At 40.6% G+C, this 15,767-nt stretch overlaps 2 protein-coding genes across 3 annotated transcripts; both read right to left on the minus strand.

Moving 5' to 3' along the window:
* Window positions 1-1,630: 1,630 nt before the first annotated feature.
* On the minus strand, window positions 1,631-12,637 carry napepld (N-acyl phosphatidylethanolamine phospholipase D). Of its 2 annotated transcripts, none has more exons than XM_084573935.1 (10): window positions 12,480-12,637; window positions 8,968-9,046; window positions 8,039-8,149; window positions 7,730-7,870; window positions 6,417-6,641; window positions 6,215-6,318; window positions 5,937-6,102; window positions 5,632-5,780; window positions 3,721-3,835; window positions 1,631-2,815 (listed from the first exon to the last, which is right to left on the minus strand). In XM_084573935.1, the coding sequence occupies exons 1-10, from the start codon at window positions 12,620-12,622 to the stop codon at window positions 2,684-2,686; spliced, it is 1,365 nt and encodes a 454-aa protein (XP_084430061.1). In that variant the 5' UTR covers window positions 12,623-12,637; the 3' UTR covers window positions 1,631-2,683. The 2 variants fall into 2 exon arrangements, with proteins under 2 accessions (XP_084430061.1, XP_084430062.1); XM_084573936.1 differs by lacking the exon at window positions 12,480-12,637 and adding an exon at window positions 11,153-11,567.
* A 662-nt stretch (window positions 12,638-13,299) lies between these two features.
* yeats4 (YEATS domain containing 4) lies at window positions 13,300-15,627 on the minus strand. Its single transcript, XM_084573079.1, has 7 exons — window positions 15,422-15,627; window positions 15,088-15,207; window positions 14,911-14,977; window positions 14,715-14,809; window positions 14,377-14,466; window positions 14,066-14,153; window positions 13,300-13,913 (listed from the first exon to the last, which is right to left on the minus strand). The coding sequence occupies exons 1-7, from the start codon at window positions 15,470-15,472 to the stop codon at window positions 13,744-13,746; spliced, it is 681 nt and encodes a 226-aa protein (XP_084429205.1). The 5' UTR covers window positions 15,473-15,627; the 3' UTR covers window positions 13,300-13,743.
* Window positions 15,628-15,767: the final 140 nt, after the last annotated feature.

Here is a 15,767-nt window from a genome sequence, read left to right on the forward strand (position 1 = left end):
CTTTGACCAGTTTCTAGACGTTTCTAACTTCAAAATGTAAATCGTGAAGCTAATGACAAAGTGAGGGCGTTTTTATTTTCTGAAGAACCGCCTGGATTTGCTGGAGTTACCCGAACATACCACCGCTTGCTGCCAGGTGAGCTCAGGTTTGAATTAATGTTTTATTTTATCTTCCTGCTTGAATATGGCCTGTCTTTGTTGGACATACTGATTGTTAAGTCTCTAGTATTCCTAAATTTTACCGATTTGTGGTCGGTGAAGATGTAGGCTATTTATTATCAGATTAAGACATAACTTTTATGTCTTGCTCATGTAGTCGAAGCGAATATGTTGTTAGCATTAGTCCTTTCTGTTGTTAGCCTATAGACCCGTTAGCCAGTCTGACGAGTTGATAATCGAAATGTCGATCCAGCCTGTTTTTCTTGCTTGTTGAACGTAAGCTTTTAGTATAACTTGAGCACACTGTATTGTAGGCAGGTACACACAGTTTTATTTATTTTTATTCACCACACATATTTTGAATATATATATATTGGAGTAGTCTTAAAAAGGTTTGAGCCCCTAGAACCACAGAGGCAGCGTCCTATACCTGCCAGGAGATGGCGGTATACACACAACACCTTAACCCCGCTCTGGTTGACAGCCAGCCCACCTGTCCAACATTGTTTTTCCACAGACTTTGTTGGAAATTGTGTTTTTTTTATATAGCTTACATTTAAGTTGCATACTCTTCCCTAGTTAAGATACTACTGCTACACTCCAAGATTTTTAAAACATAAAAAAAAACTGAAACCAAAGTGGTACGTAATGCATGATTCCTTTAGATTTTGTAAATTTGAACTTTGTAAAGAAGTAAAAATAACAATAATAATAAAAACATAACACGTCCTAACCATTGACTGTATATACTAGGTCCTAACAGGGTGGCTAGATCGACATTTCGATTATTCGATTATCGATTCTCAGATTGGCGACCGTGGCTAGGCTGAAGGGCTGACAGCTTTAACTTTGACTACATCAGCAGGACATTCAAGTATGCTTGAGCACATAATCAGTATGCTTCTGCATGTAGATGATATGTATGTGTATGCCCCACCATAGTCAATATGGCCTTTGGCGCCCCCATGTGGTCTACACAGGCTCTGTGTGGCGCATATACCCGGCACATACTCAGTGCCACCGACTCTTTATACTAGGTATATTACTGATACAGCCTCAGTGTGGTTTGCCACATTTTCAGTATTTCCAGCACATGTGGCGTGGCATACAAAATGCAGGAAGATTTTATTTATTTATTTATTTTGAAGACCACACAATTATGCTTATTCAGGTTGTAGTTGTGTCCTTTTGTAGATGTACAAGAGGCTGTTCAGATTATTGTTTCAAGTTGACAGTTGGATGATTGTCCTGCCCCCAGACCAATAATAATGCAAAGGGTCATGCTACTCTTTTTTTCTTTTTATTTAAATCAATTACTTCTTGTTGATTAAATCAGGCTGCCGTTTATAGATCCTACCACATGGTGGCGCCAGAGTGACATACTAAACTGACAGGTGGTTCTTTAACATTGATTTAAAAGCACAATGGTGCTGGGAGTCTTCACTGAGACGAATAATTGTTTAGAGTCTTCAACTATTGCTGATAAAAGAAGCAAACACATGTTTGTTTATGAATGTATTTAATGGGGACTTAAACAATTAAACCACAGTTATAGACATGTTACCGTAGTGAGTGAGCTCAACATTGTGCCGTTATCCGTTTTTACATTCTGGCTTTACAAGTGAAAATTGTCCGTCGTGAAACAAACACCTGACTAAGAGGTGAAAATGTGCTGTGGGTTTGGAGCATTACAATCAAATGTTTGCAGCTTGTGAAGTTGAACCCAGCTCAATTTCAGCAGTTTGTCTATCAGCACACAAAAATAGTTTGTAGGTTTTGGTTGGCTATAATACATTCAAAAAATGACATCCTTATAATGTGGCATTAATTAGCACCCATCTTTGAATATCACTACTTTCTACAAGTGTTAGTCTTTTACGCCACATCTGCGTCAATGCCCAGCTTCTAGGTTTATCATTCAACCTCACACCGTTTCCTGCACGCAAACCTGTACACAATAACCAGATTCACGCAGTCATTCCTATATTCATTCTGATTGGCAGAAAGTCTTAAATCAATTCTGGTCAAACTGATAAATTTATTTTCACCGTGTTTTGGGGTTTTTTTGCTGATAATTTTTGTTTTACCCCAGCACTGGAAGGTTTCCAATCATTTCATGAACACACACAGCTACAGAAGCTGTTCTAATTATGATCATTGCAAAAAAATTATTCTTCATTTCCAAGTCGCTAACCACTAAATTGAATTCTGCTAATCTAAATCTCTTGACTTCAGTTGCATGTCACACTGCCCAGTCAACTAAGACTAACTTACAGTAGTAACATCACATATTTCACCAAATCCAATTGTCTAGCGGAGTCACAGCTCCTGTAGGTAGTACTGCTCACCAATGAGAGTGTGATGGCAAACATTTAGTATGTAAACAGTGTTGTAGAACATTTAATTTTCAGTTGACAGAAAGCTGCAGACAACATTTAATCCATCCAACTAAACAGACTTGTTCTTCACTTTGTTACAGATGTGAAGGCAGCTCGGCCCGCAGTCCGCTGCTGCTGCAGAGACGTCACTCAAAGACGTCTCCTTGTCGCGCAGCTATGAGGCGAGACTCTCCGTGATGTAAGGTGAAGAAAGATTCTGGTTTCAGTCCTTTCTTCTCCAGGGCCTCCCTGAGAAGAACCGGCGGCTCCAGGTAGTACTGGAAGGAGGAGAGAAAAGTGAGTGTTTAAAAAGTGTTTGAATTTAGCACAAGGATGAGCTTGATTCCAACTTTCCACATGTAGTTGAGAGTCAGAGGCTGCATCACACTGTTAGCTGCTAGAACAGCCATGCAGCTTAACGCACAATGACACCTTTGTTTAACCACAGCATAATGGAGTGTCAGAGCTCGTTTTACTTCTATAACACCCTCTGGCTTTACTGTTGCTCTGTGAAAGCAGTAACACACAGTCGCTCTTTGCTCCACTGTAATGAGACCTAACTACAACTAATGCAGTCTTCTTGAGTGTTAAGCATTATACCCCGGTGTTCCTGTATTTAGACTGTGCTATCAGTGAGGTGGACACTGGAGTTTAAACATAGCCATCATGAATGTTTAGGACTTGTTAATGTATGTTAAACAAATGCTTGGACATCTTGGGAAATATTATTCAAGCTTCTAGATTCCTCGTGGGAGGTGTAATTTTTTTTCTGTGCTCACAAAGTAATTTACTTCTGTTAAAACATTACAGAAACAGATGCTAAATGAAACTGTGATAGAGCTATGATGCTGGTGGAACAGAGACTAGCCCAGAAAGTAATTACCTTAGCTTTCTTCCTGAGTTACATGTGTACCAGTACCACTGCTATGTCTGATAATCCAGTATGTAGCAGGAACAAAAGGACAGCTAGCTTAGCTTAAAGACTGTTTTATTTAGATTTTACGTTTGTTTCTAATCTTTAATCTATCTTAATGATTATCAAACATGAGACTGATCTTCTCCTCCGACTCAGGGCAATAAACCAAATGTGTGCATTTACCAAAATGTTAACCTATTCATTTAAAGCACATGCATGGTGCAACTAACTATATATATATATATATATATTTCTGTCTTCTATTACCTCATGGGCGAGAGCGAATGTCCCCCAGTGAATGGCCACAGACTGTTTGGCCTGAACGTCCTGGTGAATCTGAACAGCCTCTTCTGGATCCACGTGCTGCCCCTGCATCACGTCCCTGGAGAAGAAAGAAGAAGAAGAATCCAGTCATCTTGTAAAAGGTTTAAGGTACACAGTACTATAACTTTGTTGTACTTTGCATTTGAGACTGTTTTTTTTTAGGTTGTATGAGGTGCTTGTTCATGGTCAGTATGCCCTCAGTTTAGAGAAGCCACAACATTATGACTACTGACAGGAGAAGTAAATAACATTGATCATCTTGTGACAATTCAATGTTCTGCTGGGAAACTTTTGGACCTGGCATTCCTGTGGATGTTACTTAGACATGTACCACCCACCTAGAGCAGACCAGACACCCCCACCCCATAGCAATGACACTCCATGGTGGCAGCAGTCATCCCCAGTAGGATGCAACTAAAAAAAACATGAACAGCACAAGGTGTTGACCTGGCCTCCAAATTCTCTAGATCCCAAACTATGTGTGGGATGACCCAGAGAGGCCCCTCCCCTCAACCCATAGGACCCAACGGCCCCCACTAACAACATTCTGTTGCCAGACACCACAGGACACCCTCAGAAGGCCCATGTCCATTCTCTGCTGAGTCACAACTGTTTTGGAGGCACAAGGGAGAAATAAATAATATTAGGCAGGTGGTAATAATGTTATGCCTGATTGGTGTAGATCGATACAACGGCTTTGGTTCTCCATCAAAAAAAAAGACTGACTGCACTCAAAAATATATGGGAATAAACAGATTGGATTTTTTTAGGCATAACATTATGACCACTTTCCTAATATTGTGTAGGTCTCCCTTGTGCCTCCAAAACAGTTGTGATTCATCAGAGAATGGACATGGACCTTCTGAGGGTGTCCTGTGGTGCCTGGCAACAGAATGTTGTTAGTGGGGGTCTTTGGGTCCTATGGGTTGAGGGGAGGGGCCTGTGTGGATCATCACAGATACTTGATCAGTTCGGGATCTAGTGAATTTGGAGGCCAGGTCAACACCTTGTGCTGTTCTTCATGTTTTTTTAAGTTGTACCTAAACTGTTTTTCTTGGCGTGTCAGGCTGCTGCCATCAAGGAGTGTCATTGCTATGGGGTGTCTCGTCTGGTCTAGATGGGTGGTACATGTCTAAGTAACATCCACACAAATGCCAGGTCCAAAAGTTTCCCAGCAAAAAACATTGAATTGTCACAAGATGGTCAATGTTATTTATTTTTCCTGTCAGTGGTCTTAATGTTGTGTATGCTCTCTTCAAAGCCACTTGACTCCTCAGATTGATTTTACCTCAGAGTTTCTGATCTACCATTGCCTTGATGACTGTTTTTAGTATGGATCTGAATTAATACATTAAAACCAAAATCAGGACCAATAGCTTCTGTCTCCTATCAGGTAAAAATCCCATCCTCATCAGATGATTACTTGGCTTCTGCGTCGGTCACCATCTACTGCAGATAATACACACCTCATACAACCCTAGCTCAAAAATGCAGAACTAGCTCTGATCGTCAGTATTTTAGACTGAGTGTCCTCTTTATTAGAGACACCTGTAAAACCAGTTGCAGTCCACTACAACCATTCAGCCAGAGTCTACTTTTAAAGGTCAACAGGGAAAATGTGTAAATTCTCTCTTTTGATGAGTTCAGATATGTTGTGAGGGACAGTATAAGAAAAAACAGATTTGCTCACTGTGGTATAAATAAAGAATTATTAGACCATTCTGATAATGTAGCCTACTACTAAAATATAACATACAGGCATCCTATTAAGTAGACTTAAAGGCTGAACAGTTGTATAGGATCGCTTTAGATCGTACAGGTGTACCTAATAAAGTGTGTGTGTGTGGAGAATACCTGGGCAGGTAAGCTCCTATAGGGATGGCTGCAAGGTCAAACGGTCCAAAACGTTGTCCTATTTCCTGGAAAGAGGAGCAGTAGCCGGTGTCACCAGCAAAGAAGAATCGATGTTCCGGACCCAAAACAGACCAGCTGCCCCACAAAGACTGGAGGATGGATGAAGAGGAAACATGGTTCAAAATAAAATACTTCTTAACTGAATAAAGACGGCACGATTACGATATGTGGCTCTATCAATAAAACAGATTAAATAAATGAATGCCTCTGTCAATTTGTTTGTTGTAACACTTCAGATAGTTTACCCTGTTGTCGTCCAGCGCCGTACGTTTGCTCCAGTGCTGAGCGGGCGTGCAGACGAATGTAACGTCGTCGTGACCTGGTACACAGTTCTCTTCCCACCAGTCCAGCTCCATCACGTTCTCACAGCCCATCTTCACCAGCCAGTCCATCAAACCCAGGGGCACGAACCTGACAAACACATCCATGAACACTAAACACTAACTCCTAGTCTGAATGAAAGGTATAAAGACTGAAAACACAAGCAACAAATGATACAGCAAGTCAGCTCCACCACACGTACCAGCGTAGCTCCCCTCCAAAGCGTTCGTTAAGGCTGGCCACAGACCCAGCGTCCAGATGATCAAAATGAGAATGGCTGATGGTGACCGCGTCAATCCTCGGCAGCTGAAAACAAAACAGAAAAAACAACAGATGTTAAAGAAGCAGCTAAAAGAACAAATCCTGGGTCAGACACAGTGATGGTGCTCAATAAGTTACTAAACCTGTTCCACGGTGCAGGGGGGCCCTCTGTACCTTTTGGGCCCCATGAATTGGAACGGCGAAGCCCTCTGGCTGAAGACTGGGTCCGTCAGAATATTCAGTCCGTCCATTTCAACCAGAACTGTGGCGTGACCCAACCAGGTGACCCTCAGACCTGGACCAGAGTCTGACTGGTCTGGGTTCTGGACGAAGTACGGTTCCATGACTGGGAGCTCGCTGTCCAGGACCTAAAGAGGCAGAGGGAAGGAGGATATATAAAAGGGAGAAATGAACCGTATTCACTCCTCTCTGCACATGAGAGATAAAACGGTTCTGTTCCTGTCTGCAGGGTTTAATCTCCTTTTTTCACAGTGACTCAGTGCAACTTGAAGTTTCATCTCATTTCCTAGTTTTTACTTTACTTTTTACATACTTTACCACTTATTGAATGTTTCATGCTGCATTTTCACTTTTGCACTTTCCAATTATTACTAAGGGACTGAACATTTTTTTCTACTTCTGTGTGAAAGCAGCCTTTGGAACCTGTTAAGCCCTCACAAGGTCCTCAGTAGGAGCTATAAATACTGTGAGAGAGTTGACAAAGGTCAATGTTTCTACTGACAATAATAATCATCATCATGACAGTATTTAACAGGGACGTCCAGACTGGTACAGAGACAGAGGTATCTGGACGGATCAAGACATTTTTAAAAATGATCTAAGACATTAAGCATCTAACCAAGCCAGATCTAATGGATTTCTTTTACGACTCATCATGTAAACTAAACGTTAAAGAACGTGGCTGAACTATAATCCTGGTCTAAACAGATGATGCTGCTCAGTCAGTAGAACATGAGACCCTTAATCTCAGGGTCGTGGGTTCGAGCCCCATGTTGGGTGCAGGTATTTTAAGCAGCTTAACCTCACAAGCCCCAGCTATCCTTTCACGGCTACCCAACTGCTTCCAAGTGTGCGTATTGTTTAAATGCATCAATGTGACTACACAGTGTATAAACATGGATAATAAAGATGATCTGATTTGTGATGAGAGCCAATATACTTATCAATTATTAATAAACTGTAAATCTTTGATGTATAACTTGGAGACAGTTATTTTTATTATTGCTTTGCAGAGCTATAGAGCTAAATGGATTGTACTTAATACAACTGCACTGAGCACGTGTGGTCTAGGATTACACAAGAACAATAAGAAAAGGCTTTCTTAATCTGCAGCATATTAGTATATTCACAAAAAATGAGACTGGAACTTCCCTAGTTGTTAAATGACGGCCCAGACGTGTAGCTGATTTCAAACTATCCATCAGTGACTACCCACCTCTTTACTGGTTGGTATGTTGCTATTATTTTTATCCAGCAACAGGAACCTCAGCAGCATCGAGTATGAAGGGAACCGCCATGTTGGCCACGGGTTCATCCAGCGGCCGTGTTTGTCCCGACAGGACTTTGTCACGTCCTCCTGCAGGTAAAGTAAACTGTTACATTTGAGCAACTTGTTGAGCGTAGGGATAAAAAAACAAACAAACAAGGGAACTGAAAAGGTTGCATGTTGAGGAATGAGTTAACAGAAGTGAAGTTGGAAGTGAAGGTAGGGGGACGTGAGGAAGATAAGAAGTGAGATTTTTACCTCCAGACGGTAGTCTAGACGGAAGCTCTTGCGAGAGGAGCGGGAGGAGCTCTTCCTCGTCATCTGGGGATCTGGATCTCCACCTTCAGCACCTCTAAGCACTTCACCCTCCTGGAATACGTTTACAAGCTCAAACACCGGCTACGTTCCTTCTATCCAATTCAAATCATCCTCATAATAGATTAGATCTTGATTTCGCTAAATAAAATGATGCGATAAGAAGTGTTTATATATCCTCAAAACATCAATAGAACATTGTGGACATTTGCAAAGTGGTTCTCCTCGCTGTGGAGCATCAAATCTGATGGAAATGTAACAGAACCCTGCTGACAATACTGAATGAAGCTAATAGAAGAACACTGGTTCCAGCTTTGTTCATCTTATCACACTCACATCCAGCTTTTATTTGATTACTAAGCACTAATACTGAACGAATGATCAAATATTTACACCGCCCCTCCTGATCTGGCCGCACCCAATTTCATTTTAAAAGGGCACAACTATAATGTGTAAAATCCATGCAGAAGAAGCAGAGATATAAAATTGTACTGCACACATTTTTCCTTGACAAATTCTGGAGCCTACATTACACATAATAATACGCCAGGTATGTTAGGCTGGTGGTGTCTCAAGCTGAAATGAAAGGCAGGCTACAGGCATATAATAAACTCGCAGACGTCCCCTTATGATTTTTATTTTTTTAACATATGCAGTAGAACTTCCCTAAAACCTCTGACATGTAAACTTGGCTGAGGGCTATCAGGAGTCAATAAACTCCACAACAGTCAGAGTAAATAAGCCTTTTTCACAGGCGTCCAAATCCAAACTTACAGCAGATCTGCACATGCATCTGCTTTTCCTTCAGCTTATAATTAAACCTACTACATCTTGGTGCCACCTGATTTAAGAAGATGAGTAGGATGCATTACCTCCACGAGGCCTCTCCTCTCCTCAAGCGCCGCTTTGTCTGATGATAATGGCTTCTCCATGTCTTCGCCCCCACCACACCTAGCATGAACACACACACACACTCGCAGTTAGGTTTGACTGTTGAAGTCTGCAGCAGCCTGGAATAATAACATGCCCTGCTCAAGGTGCGCCAGCAGCTGTTGCAGACAAGGACAGCGTTGCTAACCTGGCTCCTTTCACAGGCCCTCCTACCGTAATGATAACACGTTAAACCGTAACAGTTTGCATGCAAGACAGAGAGATTGTAATCACACACATTCAAATGAAACGACTATCACAACTGACATTTCAGTGTCTCCACGGTGCACTAAACGCAGCGGTGAAAGCTTTGATCGTACCCTGCTAGTCGTGCCAACGTGCGCTTCACTTCTAACTTCACTTTTATCTAATGCTGGCAGGAAAGATTAAGCTATGAGTTGCGTGGCGAGCGTGACGCCTTTTTAATCTTGTGCAAGACAAACTGAGAAGTAGCTGCTGAAACAAAAAGAAAGAAGCAAAGACAACAGATCTGATAAAGCCACGCTGTAGTAACACTTCTGTTTGCCAGTTTCAGACTCAACTCAGTAACTCGTACGTTATTCCAGCGCTTATGCAAAAGCCAAAACTGCTCCAGCTACTTCCTATTGAATCCTTACAGACTGCACTGGATGTGAGACTGAAGCGAATGCTTTCAGTAGGGAAAAGATGCAAGAAATTAAAGTACATCTGACATTTTAGTTTAAGGTTAGGAGAAAAAAAAGACATGATGCACTTATCTATAATGTCAGCCCAAACTGATCTAGCAGCCAATGAAGATTTCGTTAAGTTGAACATGTAACTTTTTGTTGCCTAAAAATCTTTGTTTTGCATTATTGCCTTTAAAAATACACCGATCAGCCACCTCATTATGACCACTGGCAGGAGAAGTAAATAATATTGACCACCTTGTGACAATTCAGTGTTCTGCTGGGAAACTTTTGGACCTGACATTCATTCACGTGGATGTTGCTTAGACATGTAGCACCCACCTAGACCAGACCAGGCACCCCCACCCCATAGCAATGACACTCCTTGATGGCAGCAGCCATCCCCAGCAGGACGCACACACAAAAACAGTTTAGGAACAACTCAGAAAACAGGAAAAACAGCCTGGCCTCCAAAATCACTAGATCCCAAACTGATAAAGTATCTGTGAGATGATCCACAGAGGCCCCTCCCTCCGAAGGCACTCACTAACAACTTTCTGTTCCCAGACACCACAGGACAACTTCAGAAGGTCCATGTCCATTCTGGGATGAGTCACAACTGAGACCTACACTATATTAGGAGGGTAGCAATAACAGTGCAGTATAAACCCTTATCAACCACTGCCTGCCCATAAAAGCCTTAGATATGCACTTAAGTGTGGCCTTCACAGCTGTACATTATTGATCTAAGATGATCTCTACACGCCATGATATTGACAGCATGCTCTGCTATGCTATGCTATGCTATGCTATGCTATGCTACACACAATAATGCACTGACAATATACAGCAACAAAGGCTTAACGGTGCATGTGTCCTCTCTGGGGAACTCCGTGCATTAAAGCCATGTCGTGCTGATGATGCACTCAGCTTCATGAATGGACTTTAAACACAGACACTGGGGTAACAATGGAGCTCTGTGGGCAACAACCAAAACAAAGATCTGTGTAGCCAGCCAGCCAGCCTGCAAGCCAGCAAGCCAGCGTGCCTGATGTGGTCATATAAACAACACAAGTTTTAGACGCTTTCATTTGATGCCTGGTTAAATATTATCCAATACTAAGTTTGCAGACAGGGAGGGAGAACTGATAATCACATTTGCACTTAAAGACTATATATGTAATCAGTGTCACACACACACACACACACACAAGTCTGAACATGAGCTAGTCTGGTCCCTGCAACACTTGACTGCCAAACCAGATGATAAACAAGAGTCTTAACTAGGAGGGAGGCGTTCAGCTATTTCCTGTTTGAAGTATGTGAACACACTCTGACACGCACAGGGAAGAAAGCAACAACAACAACAAACACGAGAGTGCATTTATAAAAATCTATATATACACAATGAAATGTGAGGAAAATAATGGCGACAGCAGATTAAATAGAAATTCCACCACAGGCCCGAGAAAAACATTACCTGAGAACTTGAACGCAACAGACCACCACCGGTTGGTTTTCTCAGCGAGGAGACATGTTTGCTGCACTGACGCTGGCTTTAACCCTGATTTAATGCGAGCCTGGACTCATTGTGAGGAGCTGGGAGAGCGTTTCCACTGCTACGGCGAGAATTACTGCAGCATATCTTGTAGCGACCGGCGGCAGGAAACTTGAGGGCGGCGGTGGAAGCTGTTGGTAGGATGACTTTCTCTGGGGTAATATGCGGAGTTTTTTTTTTTTTATTACCATGCAACAGCAGCAGCAGGAGGAGCTGCAGGAGGAGGAGGACGGCCGAGGATCATTGTAGTCGGTACCAGCTCGGTTTCTCTGACGTCGGTTCAAATACACTCTGATCACGTGACCGCGCGACTCTCTAGGACTGGGGGCGGTTTTATAAATAACTACAAAAAGGACCGAGGGGAAACTACACTACTTTACCTTGGATTTATTCTTAAAACTAAAAACTAAAATTAAAAAAACAAAACAAAAAAAATTATAAAAAAAAATATTTAAAAAAAATCTACTGTTTCCCTTCAATATATCAAAAAATATATTTAAATAAATACAATTACCAATAAAAAAAAAAAATTAAAAAAAACACACACTAAAGCAACAAGGACAATAATAATAATAATAACAGTAGTATATTTTTTTATTTATTAATTTATATATCTAGTCTTATGTCATTGTGCCAAACAGGAAACACGTTGCATATTAAATAATTAAAAATATACTGAAATTTGATGCCTTCAAATAAAATCCGCCACTTTTCCAACAGGGCTAATCACCACAGTTCTGCCTTAATTACTTTTATGCCTCAAGAATTACCAATAAGAAATAACGACAACAGTAGCCATAAAATAACAACAACAACAATAATAAAAGTATTTATTAATTTTTTTAGAATATATTTAATTGCTTATTTTTGATATGTGTGGTCCTATCGTGCTCGAAAAGCATTAAATATTAAAGATTTTAAAATTTAAATCGGATGCCTTCATATAAAGTCCGCTACTACTAATAGTTTCGTTATTAATTGTTATCCTATATCTAATATTATCGAGCAGCTAAGAGGAAACCTGCTCTAATTTAAATATTTTAAAAGGTATTGCAATAAAAAAATAAATGAATAAAATCCGCTACTTGTCATCTTGTTGACAGATCTAGCTGAAACTGGTAGATGCTAATGTTTCTTATAACCTGAGTAAGATACCGGAGATAAATTTAAATATTTCAGACCAAAGAAACACTTATCTGTCTTTATGTGAAGACTTTTTTTGTGTGAATTTGCACAAAACTTAACTCACCTCGAGTTCCTCCACCTGATGAAGGACACCTGGAGGGAGTTAAACCCGAGGAGACCCGCCAGATTCAGACGAGTGGTAGTTTGGTTAAACTTACACTTACAAAGCAACAACAGCTGTACGGGTTTGCACAATGCTGTTTCCATTGCAGCTCTTCGTATTTTACCATATTTACTTGACGTGTTTTCTTATAAAAACGACCTGAGGACCTCAAAGTTACAAAGTCACCCATACACGGCTCTGGTTCTGCTAACGGACCGTAAAAGTTGGTTTAACTTCCTGCCAGATGCTTTCACGGACTATCGGAACTCTGAAAACTCATAGTGTATGACTCTTGAAACTCACGTTTTCCTATGCCAATATAAACCCAGGGCATAAATTATTTCAAAGTGGCTTTGTAAATATATTTTGGAGCTGCTCTATTCATAGATGGTGATTTAGTGTTTTTTTTTTTTTTAATTATCTCAGATAGTATTAAATTTATCAAGTATTGTATACTGCATAGAGTCCATGTTATCTGTTAACTCCCAGGCTCAGCTAACATATCATATTATAAAGTGCATTTTTACCCATGTGCCCCAATCTATGCAGCAACCATTTATCAGCTAATATAAATATTGATAATATTACATTAGTTGCATTCGCTAACAAAACTAAAGTCTGAAAGGTTGTGAAACTATGAGCAGTTTAATTACATGCCTTGTTACCCTGAAAAAGGCACAAGTTGACTGAGAAGTGGGTGACCCCCCCCCAAATATGTTTTATGAATCAGCCTTTATTACTGTTAACACCATAAAAAAAACACGTACACAAGTAATGCTGTAAACACAGTAACTTTATATAAAAATGGAACATCACTTAAAAAAAGAAAGAAAGAACAGTGGGGTAAGGGAGGTGTGAATACTAGAGTTTCTTGTTTCCGAACAGAAATGTACTTTGCAGTACAAACAGAGCAGATAACCTTATATTAAAGGTTAAAGGTGGAGTCAGGTTGCACAGACAAATCTGAATAAAATACATTTGCTGTACCCTACAGCCATCTGGTTCAGCAATTTTTGGGCAGAATGACCAAAATAACACATGTAAAGAACCAATAGTAAAATCCTTGATTTGGCTGCTCAGTCTTGGAGACTATAATGAAAAATGTATTTTCATTGACTTAATCTTACACATTTAAGCCAACTCTGAGTATGCAACACCGATAAACAAAAATTTAACGCAAATGACAAAGATTGTTTTTGAATCAGAGATTCGGGCAGGAGATGTTTCAGTGTTCTTTATGGTCTCCATCCTCCTCCAGTTTCCTGATCTCTGCTTTCAGATGGTTGATGTTTTCTCTGCTGGCTTTTAATTTGTCTTTCAGCTCTGTGATCTCCTGGCTGGTTCTCTTCTTTGCGGATTCCATTTTCTCCTTGGTCCTTTGCTCCAGCTCGCCGACTGCAGACACAAACAACAGTTAAGTGAGACAACAGTGACTCAAATGGTGCGAATGGTTTTATGTAAATTAGCACACACTGCATATGTGGTGCGATAGCACAGGGGTCAAAAACTTTGTGTTGTTGTTTCATAGTCAACATGTGAGTACTTACACTCTGTCTCATGCTTGTATGCTCCTAGAGTGAGCTGTCTTGATGTGGTCAGTAGCTGCTGCATCATTGCTGTAGGATCCTGAAAGATCTGAAAGTCAGACGGAAAACAAAGCAGTCAGGGTTGTTGCTTTTGCCATTACACACAGCTTCTATCACAAAAATAATGTGGCAGTGTGGCCATGGCGAATCCATGTGTAAAAACTAAGTACTAAGATACCAATGTGAACATGGTTATTTATCGTATGTTTTACCATCCACACAAACAGATGCAACTGTGGCTTTACGCTGCTACAGCATTAAAACAACTGTACCATTTCATCATAGAATTCAGAGACAACGGTCTTCTTGGGCATGGCACTGGAATCAGACTGGAACAGCTTCAACAGATGGTACAGAGTCACCTAAGAAACACGGAAAAGTACAAATCAATACCAGCAAACAAAACAGAGAAGTTCAAATACTCTGATTCCCATTTGCTACTTAGGTTTTAGCCTGTGCTGAATATTACATAAAGCAAATAAAAGTCAGTTGAATAATTTTCTTAAAACATCCCACATTGCATACTATAAGATTAGGACATAACGTGTGTTTGTAGAACTAAATGTGAGAGCTGGGACATATTTATTTTGTCTACAGGTGCAGCTCTTACAGGTCTCTCATTGGGATCAATGAAGAAGATCTTGATGATGATCTCAAACTCTCCCCAGCCAGTCTCTGTGATCTCATATGGAGGCTTAGTAACCACTGCAAGGAAGGGAAACAGTGAGTTAGACAGGCTGAATGTTTTGTAATGTTTTATTTGCAGATACACAGTTCCTTATCCCATACTTTAACTGTAAACTCACCTCTCAGCGGGTTACCATAGCTCTCGTGTAGCTTGAACTGGATCTTCTTCACATAAGCTGACATATCCTGGGATAGCAATGATAATGTAATTACACATTCAGTTTGTGGCAAAGTACATACACACACACATTCCTGGTAAATGACAGCATCTGGCAGATCTGGCTATGGTGTCTTACCTCGTTCCTGTAAGGCTTCACATAGACGGACCACTGATGTGTGTGTCCATCCTCTTCTCTCTTCTTCCCAAAGTAGCGGGCAACATTTCCAAACACAATAGGCTTCACAATAGTAACTCCCTAGAGTTAACAAAGGAAATACACAGAGGGTGAAAGATTAAATATATGCTATCAAAACGATATCAATACACAAGAAAAATAACTGAGGTAAATTAGTTTTTTTTGGCCTGGTAAAGTAAATCTACGTTACCAAATTTTTTTAATTAGCCATTTAACCGTTTTGAAATTCACTGTTTAGATTATAAACACAAAAACTACTTCAACGTTACGTTACCTTAACGCGACCCCCGGAATCTGGACCAAATTCTGTCATCTTTTTAAACATAGTACAGCAACAACAGAGAAATAAATCCTTTAGTACGCTCTGTAAGACGGTCCCTCTACCTCCATGTGTATCTTCATTTTATTAAACCTGCCATTTAAGCGTTAAAAAGACGCGTTACACAGCAAGAAAGCTCATTTTGAACCGACAGCCAAACAACCGCCGGAAGTAGCGTGCGTAACGTGTTCAGGTGTCCGGGAGGAAAGGAGGAGGAGGAGGACACAAAGGTTCCGGCCGAACGGAGGCAGCCACGGTTTGTTTTCGACTTCGATATTTCGAATCGAAATGCATCGTCTTA

Source organism: Chelon labrosus (genome assembly GCF_963514085.1).
Source record: "Chelon labrosus genome assembly, chromosome: 23".
Lineage (NCBI taxonomy): Eukaryota > Metazoa > Chordata > Actinopteri > Mugiliformes > Mugilidae > Chelon > Chelon labrosus.